Genomic DNA, 20,690 nt, shown 5'->3' with positions numbered 1-20,690 from the left:
TGAATTCTCGCTATAACGGACTTCTACTGTACCTCAAATAACAAATCCCTTTCAGCAATCAAGAAAAGAATAGTGGTAGCAAAACAAGTCTTCCAAAATCAGAAAAACTTATTGCTAAACAGCCATCTCAGTTTGGAGACCAAAAAAATCATTTCTGAAGAACTTAGTTTGGAATATACTACTGTATGGATGCGAAACCTGGACATTAGGGAAACAGGAAGAAACAAAACTTGAGGGTGCAGAAACGTGGTTTTGGAGAAGAATTACAAACACAAGTTGTATGGATAAAAAAAACAAATGACCTTGTTTTAAAGAACATAAAAAAGGATCGATGTTTATTAAATACGATAAAGAAGAGGAAAACAAAAGTTTCTTGGACACGTTCTGAAACATGACTATCTTCTCCAAACCATCACTGAAGGTAATAATAATAACAATAATAATAATAATAATAATAATAATAATAATAATAATAATAATAATAATAATAATAATAATAATAATAATCGTATGGCTTCAGCTACCGTGTGCAGACATTTCAATTTGACGCCATCTGGCTGTCTGCTCGTCAATTTTGACGTTCTGTTTTACTCTAGGCCCACTAGATGGCAGACCGAGTAAAGCGAAACTCTCTTGGGCGTCTATGACTGAGATTTAATTAATTTTGTCAGGTAAACACCAAATGTGTCACCAGCGATCTTTTACATGCCGACATCGTATGACATGGAGTGTCGAACGGACTGTTTACCGCCCTTCAAAAATCCGACTACCTCTGCCGGGTTTGAACCCGCTATCCTGGGATCCAGAGGCCGACACTCTACCACTGATCCACAGAAACAGCTGCTGAAGGTAAAGTACTGGGAAAGAGACCGAGGGGACCAAGAATGTCATACATCAGAAACTACGTCGGTGAACTGGCATGTGGTTCATACAGCAACATGAAGAGGCTAACAAGTGGATGATGTGTGTTCCATTATGTATCATAGATAGTAGTACCGTAATAACAATCGTAAGGCCTCACATACAGTGTGCAGGGAATTTAATTTGATACCTTCTAAGCTGCCTGCTCGTCGATTTCAACGTTCCGTTTTTCTCCATCAGACTGCAGGGTAAAGCAACCTATGCCCGCCTCCGAAGAGTAATGTTAGCACTAATAGCTGAGATCCTCGGAGACCTGGGTTTGATTCCTGGTACTGTCAGAGATGTAAGAATGGCAGGACGGCTGGTGTGTGGTTAAAAAGATACATACAGCTACCCTTCTACTTAAGGTATGCCTGAAAACAGCTGCACCAACTTGGGACGAAGACATGAGTTTATTATATATTATTATGGTTAACACAATTCAGTATACTTACATCTTCGTGATCCTGCATACTGCCATCTTTAAACATTTTATGCAACTTAATGTCCGCAGCCAAACAGCAATGGATGAGATCATCCCAAGAATTGAGCAAGGAGACACAGGTGGAACACATTTTGACAGGCAATTTATCGTCTTCTTTTACCTGGGGAAAAAAAAAAACACCAAGTAAATTCTCTAAGAAGTGTAAAGTAAAGTGAAATATACAATCCAACTTCACTAACAGTTACAAATATAATGTCATGAGATTCATACAAATGAAACTGGTTTATACATAACCTAGTCGTATGTACAGGGTGTCTCTTAGAACGAACACATGGGGTTTGTACTCTGCGCTACAGCAACTGCCTCCGCCGATCTTACGCTGCACACGGCCGCCCTGCTTTAAGTGTGTATACAATCTTATATGAAATATTGCCTTATAAAAGATGCTGGAAGAGTCGTCCTTCCTGGGTGATACAGGCATTGTATCTCTATCAAAGGGTAGAGAAAGGTCCACCTATTCAATACCATTAGCTTAATAATGTGTCCTATATAATTTGTACTAGTTTCGAGCCTACATATACTGGGTCATCTTCAGCCTTGATCTAATTGGAAACATATGTTTACATACAACCAACAATAAAGAATACAATTTGGTATGTCTTAATTTAAAATCTAAGTCTAAAACATTGATGAAGTCAGATTACACATTTAAAATTGAGACTAAAATGGCACATTAAAACTGTTGTGGTTGGTGCTGTATTATGTCAATGTCCTTATAGTAACCAAGTGTTCTTGATTCGATCTCGGAGTTGGTATTCCTTATTGTGTAGTTGAGCCATTTTATTAATGAATTTTCTTGTTGAATATTAACATGAGTAATGGTTTATATGTAGCTTGAAGGAGACACAACTTGAATAAGTGTTCCTTTTCATCAGATGTAGTAATTCGGTTTGAAGCGAATGTCCCTATGTTCCTCGTAAATTGTGTGCACTTGGGACGGACACCAACACCAGACTGACTGTTACAAGGGATGATGCCATCACACGACCATGTATATGAATCCAGAACTTTTACATACGAAAATACGGTGTTGCAATGATAACTGTCTCACCATGTTAACAGTTGAAAAACAGACCGGCGATTGATGCTCACCAGTATTACAAGTTGTCCATTTCATGACCGTATCGATGTTTAATCAAGAAGTAAGTATAAATAACCACCTAATCGATACTTTATTAATGCCTCAGGCAAAATTGAATAAAATTAAAACTTACAGGACATGTTTCGACCACTTAGTGGTCCTCTTCAGCTGTATACAGCATTAATAAAGTATCGATTAGGTGGTTATTTATACTTACTTCTTGATGCTCACCAGGTCAAACACGTACAGACTGCTTGCAAGGTCAAGAAATATGCGCGCGCCAGCCATATTGCAGATGCTGTAGCCTAGAGTACAAACACTGCACGTTCGATCTGAATTTATAAGAGAGACCCTGTAGTTTTGAATTAAGTTTAGGTCTTGATAAGTTCTCAGTTAACCAGATTTGATTTAACACACGAGTACAAACACTGCACGTTCGATCTGAATTTATAAGAGAGACCCTGTAGTTTCGAATTAAGTTTAGGTCTTGATAAGTTCTCAGTTAACCAGATTTGATTTAACACACAAGTATTCCCTTCTGTTATTTATATTATATATATATTAAATGAAAAGCGCACAATGTGCAAAAACAGTTTTTGTACAGATGGTCAACTATGCTAATGCCATTCTTATTATTGAGGTTGTCCTCATTTTGCAGTTTTGTGCATGGTATATTTCACAATGATTGTTGCACAGGTTACATATACAGTCTTCGTTCGGCTGGTGGAAGTTTTTGGTTTGGCAGAATCTGTGGTGAAATCCATGAGTGGCGTAACGTGTAATTACGTGCCGTAGATCGTAATTTGCTTGCTTCCATTCTTCCGTCATTATAGCGTCCATGGAATAGAAGTCGGACCAAACAGCATTCCTTTTCTCGTTTAAAATTTGGCGTGCATTCTCGTACGGCTTGGTGTTTGGTAGACAAAACTGTGTTTTGATATCGTCAATGAAGTAGTCCTCCTTGGTTAGAACATACGTTAACCTTGAAGGGGCTAACTTCCCAATGCCTAGTATTCTCTTGAGATATCGGGCCTTGACTTTTTCTATTGTCATCAGGTCGCTGAGTGTGAGTTTTTCCCAGGTGATGCTAATCCCATAGGTTGCTATTGGTGATATGGCTGTCCTGAACAGTAGCATTGTTGTACCCAATGATATTTGTTGAGGTTGTTGAATGTTGTAGATGGCTTTTATTGCTGCGGCTGCTCTTTCTTTGACGTGGATATTGTAGGATGTTAGAGTAGTTTGGAGGGTGACTCCAAGGTACTTGAATTTCGGCACTACTTCCAGAGGTTTGTTGTGCATGGTTATTGTATTTTTAGGTGCATGTTTTCCTCCTTTCCTAAAGGTCATTTGTTTAGGTTTGTTGTGGTTTATTTGCAAACCGTTTCTTTCTGCCCATGATGTGAGCCTATTGAGGACCTCTTGGAGCTCTTCTATGTTTTCTGAGCCTATTGCCATATCATCTGCGTAAAGTATAAGCAATGCAGAGGTATCTGTGATTATTTCTGTGATGTCTGCTGTCATGATGTTGAATAAAATTGGGCTGATTGGGTCACCTTGTAGGACTCCGTTTGTTTGGGTTACGTTTTTGGATAAGGTTATGTTGTCTGATATTTGGACATACTTATATTTGAGGATATTCGAGATTATGATTGCTATCGGATGTGTAGCTCCTATTAGGTAATTGAGTTTCCGGATGAGTGTTGCTCTATCAACAAGGTCAAAAGCCTTACGATAGTCTACGAAGACTACAAAATATTTCTTTCCTGGATGCCTCAATGTATCTTGGACCTGTTCTATTAGATATTTTACGGCATGTAGTGAGCTTCTTCCCTTTCGGAAGCCGAATTGATTTTCTGGTATCTGGGAGTCTATTTCTTCTGCAAGCCTGATTGTTAAGATTTTCATGAAGATTTTGAATGATGTATTTTCGAGGGCTATACCTCGATATGAATCAGGATTGTCAGTTTCTCCTTTCTTAAATATCATTTTGGTTGTTGACAATCTCCATTGCTCTGGAATTTCCCGAGTGTGCATGCATGTGTTGAATAGTTCTACCCAGTAGTCTAGCATGACAGGTAGAGTCTTTCAGGTGTTCTGTGCAAAATGCTGTCTGGGCCGGGGGCCTTTCCATTTTTTGCTGCTGTTATTGTATTATACATTTCCTGCCTCGTTATGGGGATGTGATTTCCTGTCATTGTTACTGGAGTTAATTCAAAAGCTGTTGATCGGTGTTGGAGGTTGAGAATGCATATGAAATGGTTTTCCTATGACTCCATTGAGATATTATTTGTTTGTCCTGGGTACCTAATCTTTTACCACTTGTATACATCTTATATTCTTCCCTACTCCTGTAATGATCTGGCTTTCTTCTTATATTACACTTTATCCCACATAAAGACTGAAGATCTGTCAAAATGGCCCCTCAGTGAGTGTTGATGCATGCCCTGCTGATGAAGCTGGGAAGCAGAAACAAGCTCATTGGGGGCTGAGAAGAGATGGATGTAGAAGAACTGAGATTGATGAGGAGAGAGCCTGTCTATTTGAAGGCGGTAGTGTAGATGTGAAGATTGTCCCTGTCCTTTTGTGTTTCCAGGTTTGTCCTCATTTCTGTTGCTCCCTCTTCACGCAATGAACTTGCAAATATGTGTTTCCTATTATGTGTTCCTTTTCTTATTCCTATCTGTCTATGACTTGAATTAACACCCTAGTGACCACGTCCGTAGTTTCTACTGGCTTCCGTCCATTTGAAACTGACCCAAGCCTGTAATTTCTACAGGCTCAAGCAATAAGATTTAATTTAAAATCTCTACCTGCAAGTTTTGTATTACTACTGGTTTTACATCCCACCTACTCAGAAAAGTCTTATGGTGACAACGGGATACCACAAGGAAGTGACCCCCGCAGAAAGTACAGGCGCATTATTTCATTGCTGCTGACGGAGCTCCCAGATTCCACAGGAGCATGATTTTACAGTAGCTAAAAATAGTAGCTGCCATTTCAGAGAGCTCTACATCCATATCCCACGTCGTTCCATCTTAAGCGATGGGTCGCCAAACGAGGCTTCTCCACCAGTTGCGCTCCCTGAACTTCTCTTCTTCTTCAATGCTTTCCAAAGTATGTCCTCTCTGTTGAATGCCAATCTTCACCATGTTCTTGTACCCGAGTCTTGGTCGCCCTCTTGGTCTTTTGTCCTTAAGTTTTAGATCGTACACTTTTTTTTGGTAATCTGTTATCACCCATGCGTCGCATATGTCCATACCATCTCAGTCACTGCACTGTTATTTTGTTCTGCAGTCTTACAACTTGAGCCTGCTTGCGGATTTCCTCATTACGGACTCTGTCCCTCCGTGTTTTGCCGATCATGCTATGGACAAATTTCATTTCTGGATTCTACTAACATCTTTGTTTCTCAGGGTCCATGTTTCGCAACCATAGGTCAGGATTGGTACGTAATAAGTTTCATATATGACTCTCTTACATTTTGTTGGTATTTTCTCGTTCCATATTATGTCTAACTATTTTGTAAAAGTTGCTACCTGCCTGAATTCTGTGGGAAATTTCCTTATCCATAGAACCAGTATCAGAGATAACACTTCTAAGATATTTGAATTGATGGTGCATCTGTAGCTGTTTCCTCTCCATTTCAATGTGTCCCATTGGTTGCCCGTATCTCTTCACGACCATAACCTCACTTTTCTCTTGGCTGAAGATAAGTCCATATTCTTTAGCAGATTCTGCCCAGGAGTTTATTTGTCCTTGAAGATCTTCTTTAGAGTCTTCCCACAAGCATATATCATCCGCGAACAATATAACTTTCATTTTCTTACCTCCAATGGTTTGGTGAACTTTTCTCTGAATCTCGTTCATCACAGTGATGAAAAGAAGAGGAGACAGAACACCACCCTGTCCTAACCCAGATTTTATATCAACGGTTTCAGACATTCCTACAGGTGTTTTGACTTTACTTCGGGTATCTTCATACAAATTCTTGATCCGGTGTATCATGTCATCCTGTATTCCAATTTTCTTCAGTGCTTCCCACACCTTCTCTCTATTCACTGCATCAAATGCTTTCTTGATATCCAGAAAGGCTAACCACAAATCTCGGTTGTATTCATAGTATTTTTCCATTAACTGACGGACTGTAAAGATTAAATCAGTTGTTCATCTCCCCTTCCTGAACCCATACTGTTCTTCGAAGAGGTTCTCTTCAATAAGGGGTCTGATTTTACGCTCTATAATTCTTTCATACTCTAATTTCACCAAAATACTACTGGATGCTTCTTTAAGCATAAAATGTACTCTAGTATGGCCAAGAATAAAGTATACCAAAAAAAGTTTTCTCAAAACACTTGCCATGACCGCAACACAATTTTTGTGCACCATCAAATATCGAGGACGAGATGGACACACTCAAAGGCACGTTCAAGAGTAATGGTTACAACGATGTACAGATTCATAGAGTCCTGCATCCCAGAGGGACGACTAATCAAAGCTCACAGAAAGAAGAAGTGAACTGCCTACCTGCCTTACATCCGTAAGACCACAGATCGAATTGCCAAGGTCTTCCGCAAACACAAGATAAAAACCATGTTTGGTACAGTCATCAAAATTCCCTACAGTTTAGTATAAGCAAGGACAAATTCTCCCCACTATTACAGCTTGGGGTGTACAAAATTCCTGTACTTGTGACAAGGTATACATTGGCCAAACATCCCAGTCCATTGGGACTGGCATCAAGGAACGCCAAAGAAGTATCCGTCTCAACCAGCCAGACAAGTCAGCAATCGCTGACCACTCCCTATCATCGGGTCACGATGTGCTCCAAGATATTCGAGCTCTTACCCACATTAGACACTACACGTCCAGAATTATACGGGAAGCTGTGGAAATATGTAGTAATCCTAACAATTTCAACAGGGACACTGGCTATCAATTAAGTAACACACGATTGCCAGCCATTAAGGATTTACGTAGTCAGTTCTCTTCCCTGTCCTTTCACTATCATAATCTCGTTTTGGTGTTTTCCAAATTCGTACGCTCATCACCAGATGTTTCATTCCAGGCTTGTGTCAGTGTCCTACTTTCATATGTGCGTACTTTAGTTATATCTCTCCTCCCAGACCGATCCTGATGGTGCCGTCAGCTTCCGCTTCAAATGCTACCACTGTGCCGCGTATGGTGAGCCATCTGGTGACGTGCCACTTACACTTCTATTACTAACGTCATTCAAACTTTCATCATTGGAGAAGTCTTCCTAGAGAACAGTCGAGATTTTCTTCTGAAGACGCGGAGCGAAGTTCTCTGCGAAACCACCTTGCTTTCTTGACATGGCATAAGCCTATATCGTGTCTACAAGTATTCATTTATTTGACTTAAGTTGAGAATGCAATACAAGTTATCAAAACATATCAACACAAGATATGTTCTGGATAGGAATCACCCATCTTAAGGCATTCTTCATACCTGTGCTGCAGGTTGTTAAACATCCCTGCTATCGCATCTCTGGACACGGAATGGATTACACGTCTGATGTTGGTCTTCAGCTGTTCAATATCTCGATGCTCTGGATCTTTGTGCACTTTTTCCTTTAAAAGACCCCACAAATATGCATCTGGTGGTGTAAGGTCAGGGAAATTTGGCAGGAATGGATAATCGGTTCGTAAAGAGATGATGTGGTTTTGGAAAATGTTCTCACAGTACATGCACGGTATTCCCAGCTGTGCGTGCAATCGCTACATCTTGCTGGAACCACTGCTCCGTGAAATGCAAATTTCTTGCCCTTTTCGTTGAACATTTGAGGTTCGTCTAAATTTTTGCACCATCTGCAGCACTGTTTTCTTCATGGGAGGGGGTTTACTGGAATTCCTCTTCAAAATATTCCAGCACTATCTTCACACTTGGTCCCCATAATCGAACATTTCTGTATAAGTGGAAATAATGCTCTACAACAAATGTTTTTTCTACCAAACCGAGAGCCATTGTTAACCGCTACGCACTGCAACTACTTCGGTGGCAAGTCAAGGACGAAGTACAGTCTGACAAAACACCTGCACACCGCCCGTCTCGCAGCATAGTGTTGCCAAGTTTCAGTACGGCCATACTGTAGTTACAAGTGATAAAAATCATTGTTATCCGTATTGAAGATACTGAATGTAGGATGCTAAAAGGTTTGTTTTGTCACCTATTAAATATTCACCTGAATAGGTGACAAAACAAACCTTTTAGCATCCTACATACTGTAGTTATGCGCAAAAACGATAGCTATTCTTTCATGGTATTAATAACACAGCCCCTTTCCTACATAACCTGAGGCTGCGTAATCCTTCACTCACAGCTGTGAAATGAGCAGGAAAGTACATGCGTGCAGACAGGAAGAATGTTTTTTCAAGAGGCAGGCTTGTTTGTCTCATTCTTGTGAATAATTAGCATATCTAATTCAAGTGCACGAAATTTAAACTACGAATCCCTAATGGATGTTTTTATAGAAGACTCTGGTTCTGAAACTGAGGATGAGGATATCAATTACATACCATGTAATATGATTATTCTGACGCTTCAGGCACGTAAACTTAGATACCAGCCTAATTTCAAACTGGTGTGAAATGGGTTCTGTATACCGCTCCCTAAAATTTTCGGTTGTTTCCCGTGTACAGATGACAAACCTGCAGTCACTTTATGTGAGTCCCTTGTCAAGTGATGAATGGCAGGAAAGCAAATCATTGCTTGTAAACGTGACAACTGAACAATTAGGTTAGAATCTGTAATAGTATGTTTTAGTAGATGTGTGCTCAATATTTCTCAAATTTCAAAATATTAAACTAACTGGCATCCCTACCAGCGTCAGAATTTTTTTCATTTATGAAACTTATTTTCTTCATATTTTTATATTATGATAATTAAAACTTATTTTTCTGTTGAGGAAAGTGTGATGTCGCCAAATGGCACATGATAGCTCTATTACTTGCCAGGTGATTTACTCTTTGGAAGACTGCTCCTTCTCTGTGCAGTTGGCCAAGCTCTGCAGTTCTCATCTTACACGTCTCGTTCCCATGCTTGCAAGCCAGGCAGGGAGCACGAGGGAAGAAAATCAGTACGAGTTCTACTCTAGGAATGTATGCTCATGTTCTAGTTTGTTAATTAAGGGCTCACTAGGTGTAGTAAGTATTCATTAGGCATAATACAGTGAAGTAAGTTAACATAGTTAATTCAGGTAGTCTATTCCCCACGGCGTATTTATTTACAATTCGTATATGTGTATAGAATTGGTTTCCATCATACGGAGATTGTTTCAAGAGAGTTTCCCTGATATTCTACTTCCAAGTCGAAGTGATTCACAGATTGGTAAATAAATTTTGTGAAACAGGACATGTTCCTGGTAAATAACATACATAGCCATGTACGGTACTCATAGAAGAAACTGTAGATAACATCGAACATGCTCTGCAACCTTCCCACACAATATCACTTCCATTTCTCATTCCTCTCTTTGAGCAGCTACAAAGCTACTGAGGATGTTCTTGCACAATAAAACATGAAATTCTTTAATTAATAGTGTGTATTTTCTACAGGGATATATAGAGTTATATATGATATTTTGAAGTAGTGTGTTCAACAGACTGATAAGCTTTTAAGTTACATTAACGAAGTCAACACTAGAAAGTATGACTTCCTTATTAACAAACAATCCCAGTTCTTCAACAATTTCCCCTTCCCAGCTTCATCAGGTCAGACATCAACACACATTGGGTAACCAACTTGCTGTGAAGTGTGGGACAAGAAGAAAGCCAGATAAGCACAGGAAAAGGAAAGGAGCAAAAGATAAGGATGAATACAAAAGGCAAAAAATTGTTTGTTTCTTTCTTTCCATTACTTACAGTGACCCATTGAGTTCCTTTTCTCCTTTCGTGCCTGTCCTATGTTTCTAGTCTTATTACTTGATTGCTCGTCTCTTATTTGTGGAGGAGATCTATCATCTCTCTTACTACTCTGGTTGTATGTTGTTTTCATATTATCATGACAACAGCATTTTATACTCACCTCAATAGGCAGGTGCCATTGGATCTTTTCATTTAGCTGCAGTTCCATTCCCTGTTCTCCAAATACTGGCACGAGATCCTGATTTTCGTTAGCACATACTCGACACAAGCGATCAGCAAGGTTTGCTAGTCTGTTATCCATCCAGTGCGTGTTTCTATCAGAATGTATGCCATCAATGATGAGAGTAGCTGACTCGATAAGCTGTGGTTCATCATCTTGTATCTCCCCACCCTCCTCAATGACGATTCTGTAAATACACCATCATTAACTAAAAACTAATGTTGGAGAAATATCATCTGCTATACTTTGTGCAAGGCTTAATGCCATAATATTTAACAAAAATTACAAATGTTCACGTAAGAATGCTATCAAGAGTAAAATATGTAATGCATAAGAAACAGACAGAGAACAGCAACTTACTGTGTACGCACGCATGGATAAAATGAACTGACTGCCAAAATTAAAGAATCACTTGAATTGAAACATCTGTTTTATTATTTACACTGATTATTTAACTGAAAAAAAAAAATCTAAGTACAGTAACTAAGGGTAGCAATACTTACATGCCTTTTGGTTCACTATGGCTTGGGGAAGTGAAAATGACTACATTCAGAGTCTGCTTGTAAGGGTTTTAAGTGAAAAAGAAATATGTGGAACTGATAACGGAAAAATGTACACGAGGATAATTCAAGTCATGCTGACGGCTACTGTTCAAAAGTGGCAGTGAGATTACAGTTGATTTAGTGTAGCCATAATGAAAATATGTGACAAAGGAGAAAAGTACAAACTCGTGTCCTCATACCGATGTGGTGCAGCTCTTTTCAGGCACACCCCCAATGGAGGTAAGCTGTGTGTACCATTTCTACCACATACCACCCCTCCTGCCATTCTTAAATTTCTGGTAGTACCGGCAATCGAAAGCGGGCCCCCAAGGATGGCAGCTAATAACACTAACCATTACACTATGGAGGCAGACAAGGAGAAAATAAAATGAATATGAGTGGTAGGGAAAACATTTCGATTGTTCGTTCATTTGTTCATTCATTCAAAACTAAGAAGTGTCTGAAATGCTTCAGAATAAGAGGACGAGAAATGGTGATATACAATTCGTAATCACTAGATCGCACGCAAAAAGACTGTGTTAAAATCCAAACCTCTCTGCAGTGCTCATATGAAGCAAAGGCACATGACACTCTTGATGGTGATTTGTCTGTTGGATGGGGCCATTAACCCATTAACCGATCCCTTGGTGGTATTCGAAGGAGTGGCTATGCACTGACACCAGATTTCACTCTCTTCCTACACAGCAGACAACATGCAGACATCACATTGGCAAGGAGTAACAAACACACAGGTACAAACAAATGAAGAACACTACCCAACCATCATCATGGCCAACGGATTTGCCAGGGCATTAGAACACACACAATTCCTTTAATCCTCTAATTTGTGTGGGTTTTTTACAAGTGGTTTTGCGTCCCACGAACACAGATACGTAGGTCTTATGGGGACGAAAGGGCTAGGAGTGGGGACGAAGCAACCATGGCCTTAACTGAGGTACAGCCCCAGAATTTTCCTGGTGTGAAAATGGGAAACCACGGAAAACCATCTTCACAGCTGTCGACAGTGGAGCTCGAACCCACGATCTACCAAATGCAAGCTACAGCTGCGCGCCCCAACCGCACAGCCAACACACACTGTAATTTGTCTGTTTTCTACATACTGCTGACCCCTCTTTTCTGTATACCACTCTTAACCAAAAGTACATTCAGACACAGGAACCTCCAGATATCAATATAACCCACACCCTAGATCTACATTTTCTTAAGAAATTATGAGTTATGGTGTAATGTTTGACATATATGTGTATTTACATGAATTTTAATGTGTTAGTAATTACTGTATATAAAATAGTATTAACTCCCTACACAATGGAAATAAACTGAAGACCTACTTGCAGATCGTAATGGGAGACAAAGCATGGGTTTCACATTTCACGCTTGAATCGAAGCAAAAGCATGGAATGGAGACACACACATTCGTCTATAAAGGTGGAGGCCAAACCGACTCTGTCCCAGCGCAAGATCATGGCGCCAGTGTTTTGGTTATCGGAGCAGGCGGCAAATTTCTATGAAGAGGGTATTCAAAACTTCGTTGTAAACTTGGCGGCTATGTTGAAAAATAGAGTAGTAAAGTATGTAGAATCTGCAAATAAATGTGGTGTTTGAAAATATTGTCTTTCGTTGTGTAGTTATTTTCAAATGGCCCTTAGTTAAAAAATATGCCTTGTATTCATAAATAACTGCATATTCTTGAAAAGGGAAAAGAATAAAAACCAGCACAGAGGGAGTACAAATACATTATTTTAAACTATCATTGAAAGGATTAAGGAGCACATATCAAACATCTGGCAAGTAAGAGAAGGTGAAATTGGGGAAACCATGGAAATCCATCTTCAAGACTTTCAACAGTGCAGGTCAAATCTACCATCTCCCGAATGAAGGGTCACATTATATGTATTACCTTCGGCCATCAGCAGGGATAACTTCCGCTTCCATGTAGGTGCCATCTTCCATCAACTGTAAGTGGGTTTCAATCTGCTCTCTGAAACAAGATGACACCAGAAATCAACAGAACAATATCTAATAGGTGTGAAACACAATGTTTGTTTTCACAGCAGTTCAGGTGCTAAAAAATACAAGATTGTCAGAGAAATCTTACTACTGCTTACTATGAAAGTGAGGATAAAATATGACCAGTCAAAACATAACAATGAATGTACACTGCATATACGTGAATACTCTGGACATATTTTGCTGGAATTTAGTGAAGAAAAACTTGGTCGAATGCATTATTAGAAATAAGGTTAGTACCGCTTTTCCTTAAACGATGGATGCTGTTATACTATAGCATTGTCCAGCCGGTGTTTGTGGTCAGTAACAGGCTAGAAGTGAAGTGCTAACACCATATGAAGTATGGCTCCAAATTCTCTACAATCAATCAATACTGATCTGCATTTAGGGCAGCCGCCCAGGTGGCAGATTCCCTATCTGTTGTTTTCCTAGCCTTTTCCTAAATGATTTCAAAGAAATTGGAAATTTATTGAACATCTCCCTTGGTAAGTTATTCCAATCCCTAACTCCCTTTCCTATAAATGAATATTTGCCCCAGTTTATCCCCTTGAATTCCAACTTTATCTTCATATTGTGATCTTTCCTACTTTTATAAATGCCATTCAAACTTATTCGTCTACTAATGTCATTCCACGCTATCTCTCCCCTGACAGCTCGGAACATACCACTTAATGAAGTTAAATAAATATTAAAATTTATTTATTCCACCTATTCAATACATAAATAGAGATTTTTATATTTATTTGACTTCATTGTACATTTCAATACGGACCAAAACATGAGAATTATAACATGTAACATACCACTTAGTCGAGCAGCTCACCTTCTTTCTCTCAATTCTTCCCAACCTTAACTTTGCAACATTTTTGTAACGCTACTCTTTTGTCAGAAATCACCCAGAACAAATAGAGCTGCTTTTCTTTGGATTTTTTCCAGTTCATGAATCAGATAATCCTGGTAAAGGTTCCATACACTGGAACCATACTCTAGTTGGGGTCTTACCAGAGACTTATATGCTCTCTCCTTTACATCCTTACTACAACCCCTAAACACCCTCATAACCATGTGCAGAGATCTGTACCCTTTATTTACAATCCCATTTATGTGATTACCCCAATGAAGATCTTTCCTTATATTAACACCTAGATACTTACAATGATCCCCAAAAGGAACTTTCACCCCATCAACGCAGTAATTAAAACTGAGAGGACTTTTCCTATTTGTGAAACTCACAACCTGACTTTTAACCCCATTTATGAACATACCATTGCCTGCTGTCCATCTCACAACATTTTCAAGGACACGCTGCTTTTGCTCACAATCTTGTGACTTATTTATCACTCTATAGAGAATAACATCATCCGCAAAAAGCCTTACCTCCGATTTCACTCCTTTACTCATATCATTTATATATAATTGCTCACTCAAGACTAAAGAAAAGCAAAGGGTTATTGCAAATATTTTATTGTTTTTCATTATCATTTGAGGTTTGATTTTATGTTAAAATAAATTTGTACCTTAGGATCTTTTTAAAAAGTTTTTGTCCACAAAAGGCTATGAACCCACCCCTGGTAGGGCTCTTCCACATCCATATCATTAGTTGTCATTTGATTAATTTTTTAACAGTCTATTTTAACTTGCCAAAATTTAACTATCCTTCCTTGTTTAAAATTAATTTATTTTAATTGTTGTTAACCTCACTCAAGCTTACATGTGATGTAAAAATAACTTGGTCGCCCTCTTCCCTCTTTTTTCAAGAACTGTCCTTTCCATGATCCTGTTCATGTATTTTCTGTTTCTGCAACAATAACCAGTGTTGTCTGAAAATCTTACATTGTGTAATCCTTTTCAATTTACTTATTCCTTTTGTGTCATACTTAACAGTAGAAACGGTTTTTTCAACGTACAGACTGAGCAAGTAGGCTGACAGAAGGCAAGCCTGTCTTTATGTCAATGAACCATGAAAGACATGAAGTTGCTACTAAAAATTGTAATTTTTGAATTGAGATTGCTCATGACAGCAAATAGGAATATGCAAAGAAACACATGATAAGATGAGTGCAATGACAGATCAGAGTAGGAAGAGGGAACAATAGAAAGAGGAGACAAGAATATTTAAAAAAAAACAACAACAAAAGTATAAGAACTACCTCCACATTTTCATACACTGCTGTCTTCAAACAGGTAAGCTAACTCCTCATCAATCCCAATTCTTTTCATCCTCATATAAGCTTCTTTCTCCTTCCCAGTTTCATCAGAGGAGTGGATAACAACCCTTGTTGAGGGCCCATCCTTAACACACCTTCAGTCTTGATACGGAAAGTGTAAGATAATAAGAAAGCCTGATAAATACAGGAAGAGGGAAGATACATTAGATAAATATGTAGCAGTAGTCGTCGTCGTCCTTTACCACCTGTATTCATTTTTATCTTCTTTTGTCGTCCTTTACCACCTGTATTCATTTTTATCTTCTTTTTAATGTTGAAAACATGTCTTAGCAGACAAAGTACGGGTCCCCATACTACAAAAATCATAAAATTAAGCAATTTTCTCAATTATGCTGAAAGTTGAAGGGCTCAAGGGTCCGGAAATGTTTCAAACTGTGAGTCTTGGATAGCTCTATCAAAATAAAAAGACAAATTTCAAAAATCACTTCCGGCCTATATGCAGTTCTGAAGAAGAAAAAAAAGCCTAAAATCACTTGTTTCTTTAATAGTTTTCTTTTTGATTCAAATCCTAGCCAAATTAACTTATATACATAATTCTTTTTGTAATGTGTTCCTTGGTTCAATACACTCCGGCATTTTTTGAATAATGTCCACAATGAATGTAGTTATAAGGACTTAAGTGAAACTCTGCATTGACTCACACGAGCGATCGTAGGGTGGTAGAAGAAGGCAAACTGCTAATCTAATCGACCGGATAACAATGATTAAGAAAAGGATTGTAATTTTTAAGAATAAATAAATAATATATTTTCATACAACCAAATCCCATAGCAATACAGCCCTTGAAGAGCCTTGGCCTACCAAGCAACTGCTGCTTAGCCCAAAGGCCTGCAGATTACGAGGTGTTGTGTGGTCAGCATGATGAATCCTCTACATTATTCTTGGCTTTCTAGACCGGAGCCGCTATCTCACCGTCAAACAGCTCCTCAATTCTAATCACGTAGGCTGAGTGGACCTCGAACCAGCCCTCAGGGTCCAGGTAAAAATCCCTGACCTGACCGGGAATTGAACCCAGGGCCTTCGGGTAAGAGACAAGCACGCTACCCCTACACCATGGGGCCGGCGAATATATTGCTATACTTCATTATATTTTATTTTCCTAAAATTCGTAGCTCATATCCCTAGGATGTTTTCAACATTGAGTTGCTTGCCTGAAGGGCTAGAACTATGGATTTTTCCCTCTTCCACTTTCTTGCGTATATCTGGCTCTCTTCTTACATTACACTTCCCATATCATGACTGAAGATCTCTCACAATGGCCTCTCAATGAGTGTTGAAGCTCACCCCCCTGATAAAGCTGGGAAGGAGAAACAGGCTTGTTTGGAGCAAAGAAGAAATAGATGTAGAAGCGCCAGGACTGACAAAGAGAGAGCCCATCTATCTGAAGACAGCAGAGTATGACGAAGAGTAGATTGTTCTTGTCTTCTGTTACTCCCCCTTCCCGCAATGACCTATCACTGTGTTCCTTGAATTGCCTTTTTTTTTTTTTTTTTAACACAATTTGTTTTACGTCGCGCCAACACAGATAGGTCTTATGGCGACAATGGGATAGGAAAGACCTAGGAGTGCAAAGAAAGTGACCTTGGCCTTAATTAAGGTACAGCCCCAGCATTTGCCTCGTGTAAAAATGGAAAACCACTGGGAAATCCAACTTCAGGGCTGCCAGCAGTGGGGCTAAAACCCACTATCTTCTGGATGCAAGCTCACAGTTGTGTGCTGCTCACCGCACAGCCGTCTTGCCCAGTCCTTTGAATTGAATATGATAGATCAATCCATTTCAAAACAATGGAATATTTGTTTTAAAACATGAAAAACAGAATCGTACATACACATCATGCTCTTCTTCCTCTTTGATTACTTCTCCATCGTAGCCAATAACTTCTGTGTTGACTCCATTGTCCATAATAACACAGGGGATAACAACAATGTCAGGACTTCCAACATTTCTGAAATAACAGAAAGCAAGTTTAAAAAAAGACACAAAAGAAGATACAGTACAAAGATTCACCCAAAATATCTACAACAATAAACTGTATTTCCAAGTATAAAAAAACTAACGCATAACAAAATGGTGGGCCTAATTAAACCTGAATGCCCCAATGGAAAACTACTTTTGAAGAGGAAACAAGACATTGAAAACACACAGAAAAATCACAGACGCAAACAATACAGACTGAAATAGAAAGGAAATTACACATTACATTGATATTTAAACACATAAGAAAATTTGGATTAAAATGTTGATTGTGTGTGATTGGGTGACATACATTCATCCTGGTTCCAGATCAAATGTGGAGTCCAGCAACGCAGAGCACTATCCCCATTATTATCACCATAATGAAGAACATAAAGAAAACCTATGATCAACTAAATGCAATGGCTTTCGCTGATGATGTTATGATCTGGAGAGAAAATGAGGAACAAGTACAGAAGAGACTCAATGAATGGAAGGTCAAATTTCAGGAATTCAATCTCAAGTTAGGCGAAGCGACAAATTTCATAATTGGTTCTGTACTGACTTGAATATTTTTTAACATTAAAATCTAAACCACACTCGGGCGACTGGAGTGGGACATTGATGATGATGATGATGATGATATCAACGCGGTCACTTGACAGAATGCATTCGACAAGGTCAAAGGAGGAACTTCTTTATCAAATCCCCGACTGGCAGAAACAAGTTACGAAGTTCCGTTTTGACATACCTTCATGACAAAGAAGTACTCTTGTCATTAATTAAGGTCAAATTACAACAATACTTATGAGATGTTCGATTATCTATTCTGAAGAGGCTACCTGTAATGGCGGCGTAGTTGCTTCATGTGATATAGGACGCAGTTATAAGCTATAAATTTCATTTTTGTTCTGTACTGAAGTCCAATTATAAGAAATAAATTGACAAGAGGGTCCAAGTGGTGGTTGTGGTGATTTTTGTTTCAAGAGGAAGTACAACTAGGCAATCATCCTCTCTGAACATGTTAGTGGAAAAGAAATAGAAAATAATTATTTATTCAATGAAGGAATTTGGAAACTCAGTACAAAACAAAACAAAAAATTATTAAATTAGGCCAAAAAATTACTAACGAATCAAAAGCAAACGTGCATTCCCTGAGTAATAGTACACTTGTAAATTAAATACCCTTGATTAGTCCACTGTTGCACACAAAGCGGATGACGAGATCAGCAATAGTCGCGTCATCGGCTAGTATGCGTTTGAGTGTTTCCTGCAGGGCGAGGCTCCGTCTTAGACCAGAGAGATCGATGCACTCTGTGAGGATGTGGGCCATGGTGAAGTCAGCACCATAAAAACACACTGGGGAGGGTCTTCTCTCTTTAGGAGATAAGAGTGTGTAGATCGTAAATGACCTATCCTCAACCTACGCAATACTATGGCCTCTCTCCGTGAAGGCCAAGAAGACGACCGCCGCACGGCCGTTCCCGGTCCGATTCCCATGACGCCAAAATGGTTCGGCGTAGTTGAGAACAAATATCTTTAGCACGCACATTGATAGGTCTTGGAGATAAAAGTACCACTTCCTTTGCAGCTTCATCCGCAAGTTTGATTCCTGCATTCCCAACATGACTATAATTTTTAGCTAGGGGCTTTACGTCGCACCGACACAGATAAGTCTTATGGCGACGATGGGATAGGATAGGCCTAGGAGTTGGAAGGAAGCGGCCGTGGCCTTAATTAAGGTACGGCCCCAGCATTTGCCTGGTGTGAAAATGGGAAACCATGGAAAACCATCTTCAGGGCTGCCGACAGTGGGATTCGAACCCCCTATCTCCCGGATGCAAGCTCACAGCCGCGCACCTCTGCGCTCACGGTCAACTCGCCCAGTCCCAACATGACTTGGAAGCTTCTAAGATGGAGTAAAGCCTCACAGTATACATGCTACATACACTAGAAAGCGGGATCATCATGCTCATACCATCGGTGACGAAAGAGCAACCAACATTATCTCCGATTTTTGAACCATCCCTGAAGATATGTCTCGCGGTTGGATATTGGTGAAAGAAGTCCTGGAAATACCTCCGATAAACGGAGGGTCCGTGTTCACCTTGGGTCCATGGAGTAGATCCAGACATATTTCCGGTCGCGGAACTAACCACGGAGGTATCTCGCTGAGAGTTTGTTCAAGACAACCATCGATATCTATATTTAAATCACAACAAAGCTATCAATTCGAAACCCGACTGGCCGTGTGGCATTTTTCCGGTCTTGGTACCTCTGGTGGTATTGGGTACTAAAGATGCATTGATAGCTTAGATGTAGTGACATTTCACGAATTTTGGCAGCATACGTGAGAAGTAACTGCTGCCTTGTTATCCATAAAGATGGAACCCACGCTTCAACGAAAAGGGTGGGAATGGGGCTAGTACGAAAAGCTCCCATTGCCAGCCTAACTCCACTATGGTGAATAATGTCTTAGAAGGCCGAGCGTAGATTTTGATGCTGAGCCATAAGCCGCACTTCCATAGTCAATTCGGGAGAGGACCGTTGCTGTATAAAAAACTAGTAGCACCACACGATCAGCCCCCCACGAAGTGCCACTGAGAAACTTAAGCATGTTAAGTCTCTTCATGCAAGCAACCTTCAACTGACGAATGTGGGGCTGCCACGCTAGTCTCTTATCAAAATGGAGTCTCAGGAATCTGCAGGTGTCTACCACTGGTAAAACACTGTTTCACAAGCGGAGCTCTGGTTCATGATGCACAAGCTGACGTCGACAGAAGTGTACAACTGATGTTTTCGCTGCTGAAAATTGAAAACCATGTTACAGTGCCCATCTGTCGACTCGGTTAATAGCTTGCTGTAGCTGTCTCTCAGCAAACGCCACCCTTCTGGAGCTGTAATGTAGAGCTAAATCGTCTATATATAGCGATGGAATAACTGCGGGCCCAGCAGCAGCAACTATGCCGTTGATGCCGATTGCGAACAGCGAGATGCTCAGTACCGATCCCTGAGGTACTCCATTTTCCTGAACGTAATATTGAGAAAAAGCATTCCCTACTCGGACTCGATAGAGCCGGAGGGACATGAAGTTCTCAATAAATGTTGGCAAATTTCACCAAAATCCCCACTGGTGTAGTGTGGAGAGAATCCTATATCGCCAGGTAATATCGTGAGCTTTCTCTGGGTAAAAAACACGGTGACTAGGTGTTCCTTCCGGAGAAAGGCCTCCTGAATGGTAATCTCCAGCCTGACCAGATGATCAGTGGCAGGCTGATGAGAGCGAAAACCACACTGGTAGTTAATCAAGAGACATTCCTTTTCAATCGTCCACACAAGATGCCAG

General features: G+C 39.8%; 1 protein-coding gene across 3 annotated transcripts in view; it reads right to left on the bottom strand.

Moving 5' to 3' along the window:
- LOC136884295 (zinc finger protein 271) overlaps positions 1-20,690 on the bottom strand; it is a 54,085-nt gene that overhangs the window by 20,913 nt on the left and 12,482 nt on the right. For 2 of the 3 annotated variants that reach the window (XM_067156364.2, XM_067156365.2), the window contains 4 exons: positions 17,220-17,336; positions 13,053-13,133; positions 10,530-10,776; positions 1,356-1,505 (listed from right to left, as the gene is read on the bottom strand). In XM_067156364.2, coding sequence (XP_067012465.2) covers positions 1,356-1,505; positions 10,530-10,776; positions 13,053-13,133; positions 17,220-17,336 — 595 coding nt within the window. Of the gene's footprint in view, positions 1-1,355; positions 1,506-10,529; positions 10,777-13,052; positions 13,134-14,873; positions 14,937-17,219; positions 17,337-20,690 lie in introns of those variants that run through there. The other variant, XM_068229911.1, reaches the window with a different exon arrangement.

The sequence above is a fragment of the Anabrus simplex genome, chromosome 12 (genome assembly GCF_040414725.1).
Source record: "Anabrus simplex isolate iqAnaSimp1 chromosome 12, ASM4041472v1, whole genome shotgun sequence".
Classification (NCBI taxonomy): domain Eukaryota; kingdom Metazoa; phylum Arthropoda; class Insecta; order Orthoptera; family Tettigoniidae; genus Anabrus; species Anabrus simplex.
The sequence above is the reverse complement of the archived record's forward strand: the minus strand, read 5'-3'. Positions and strand labels throughout refer to the sequence as shown.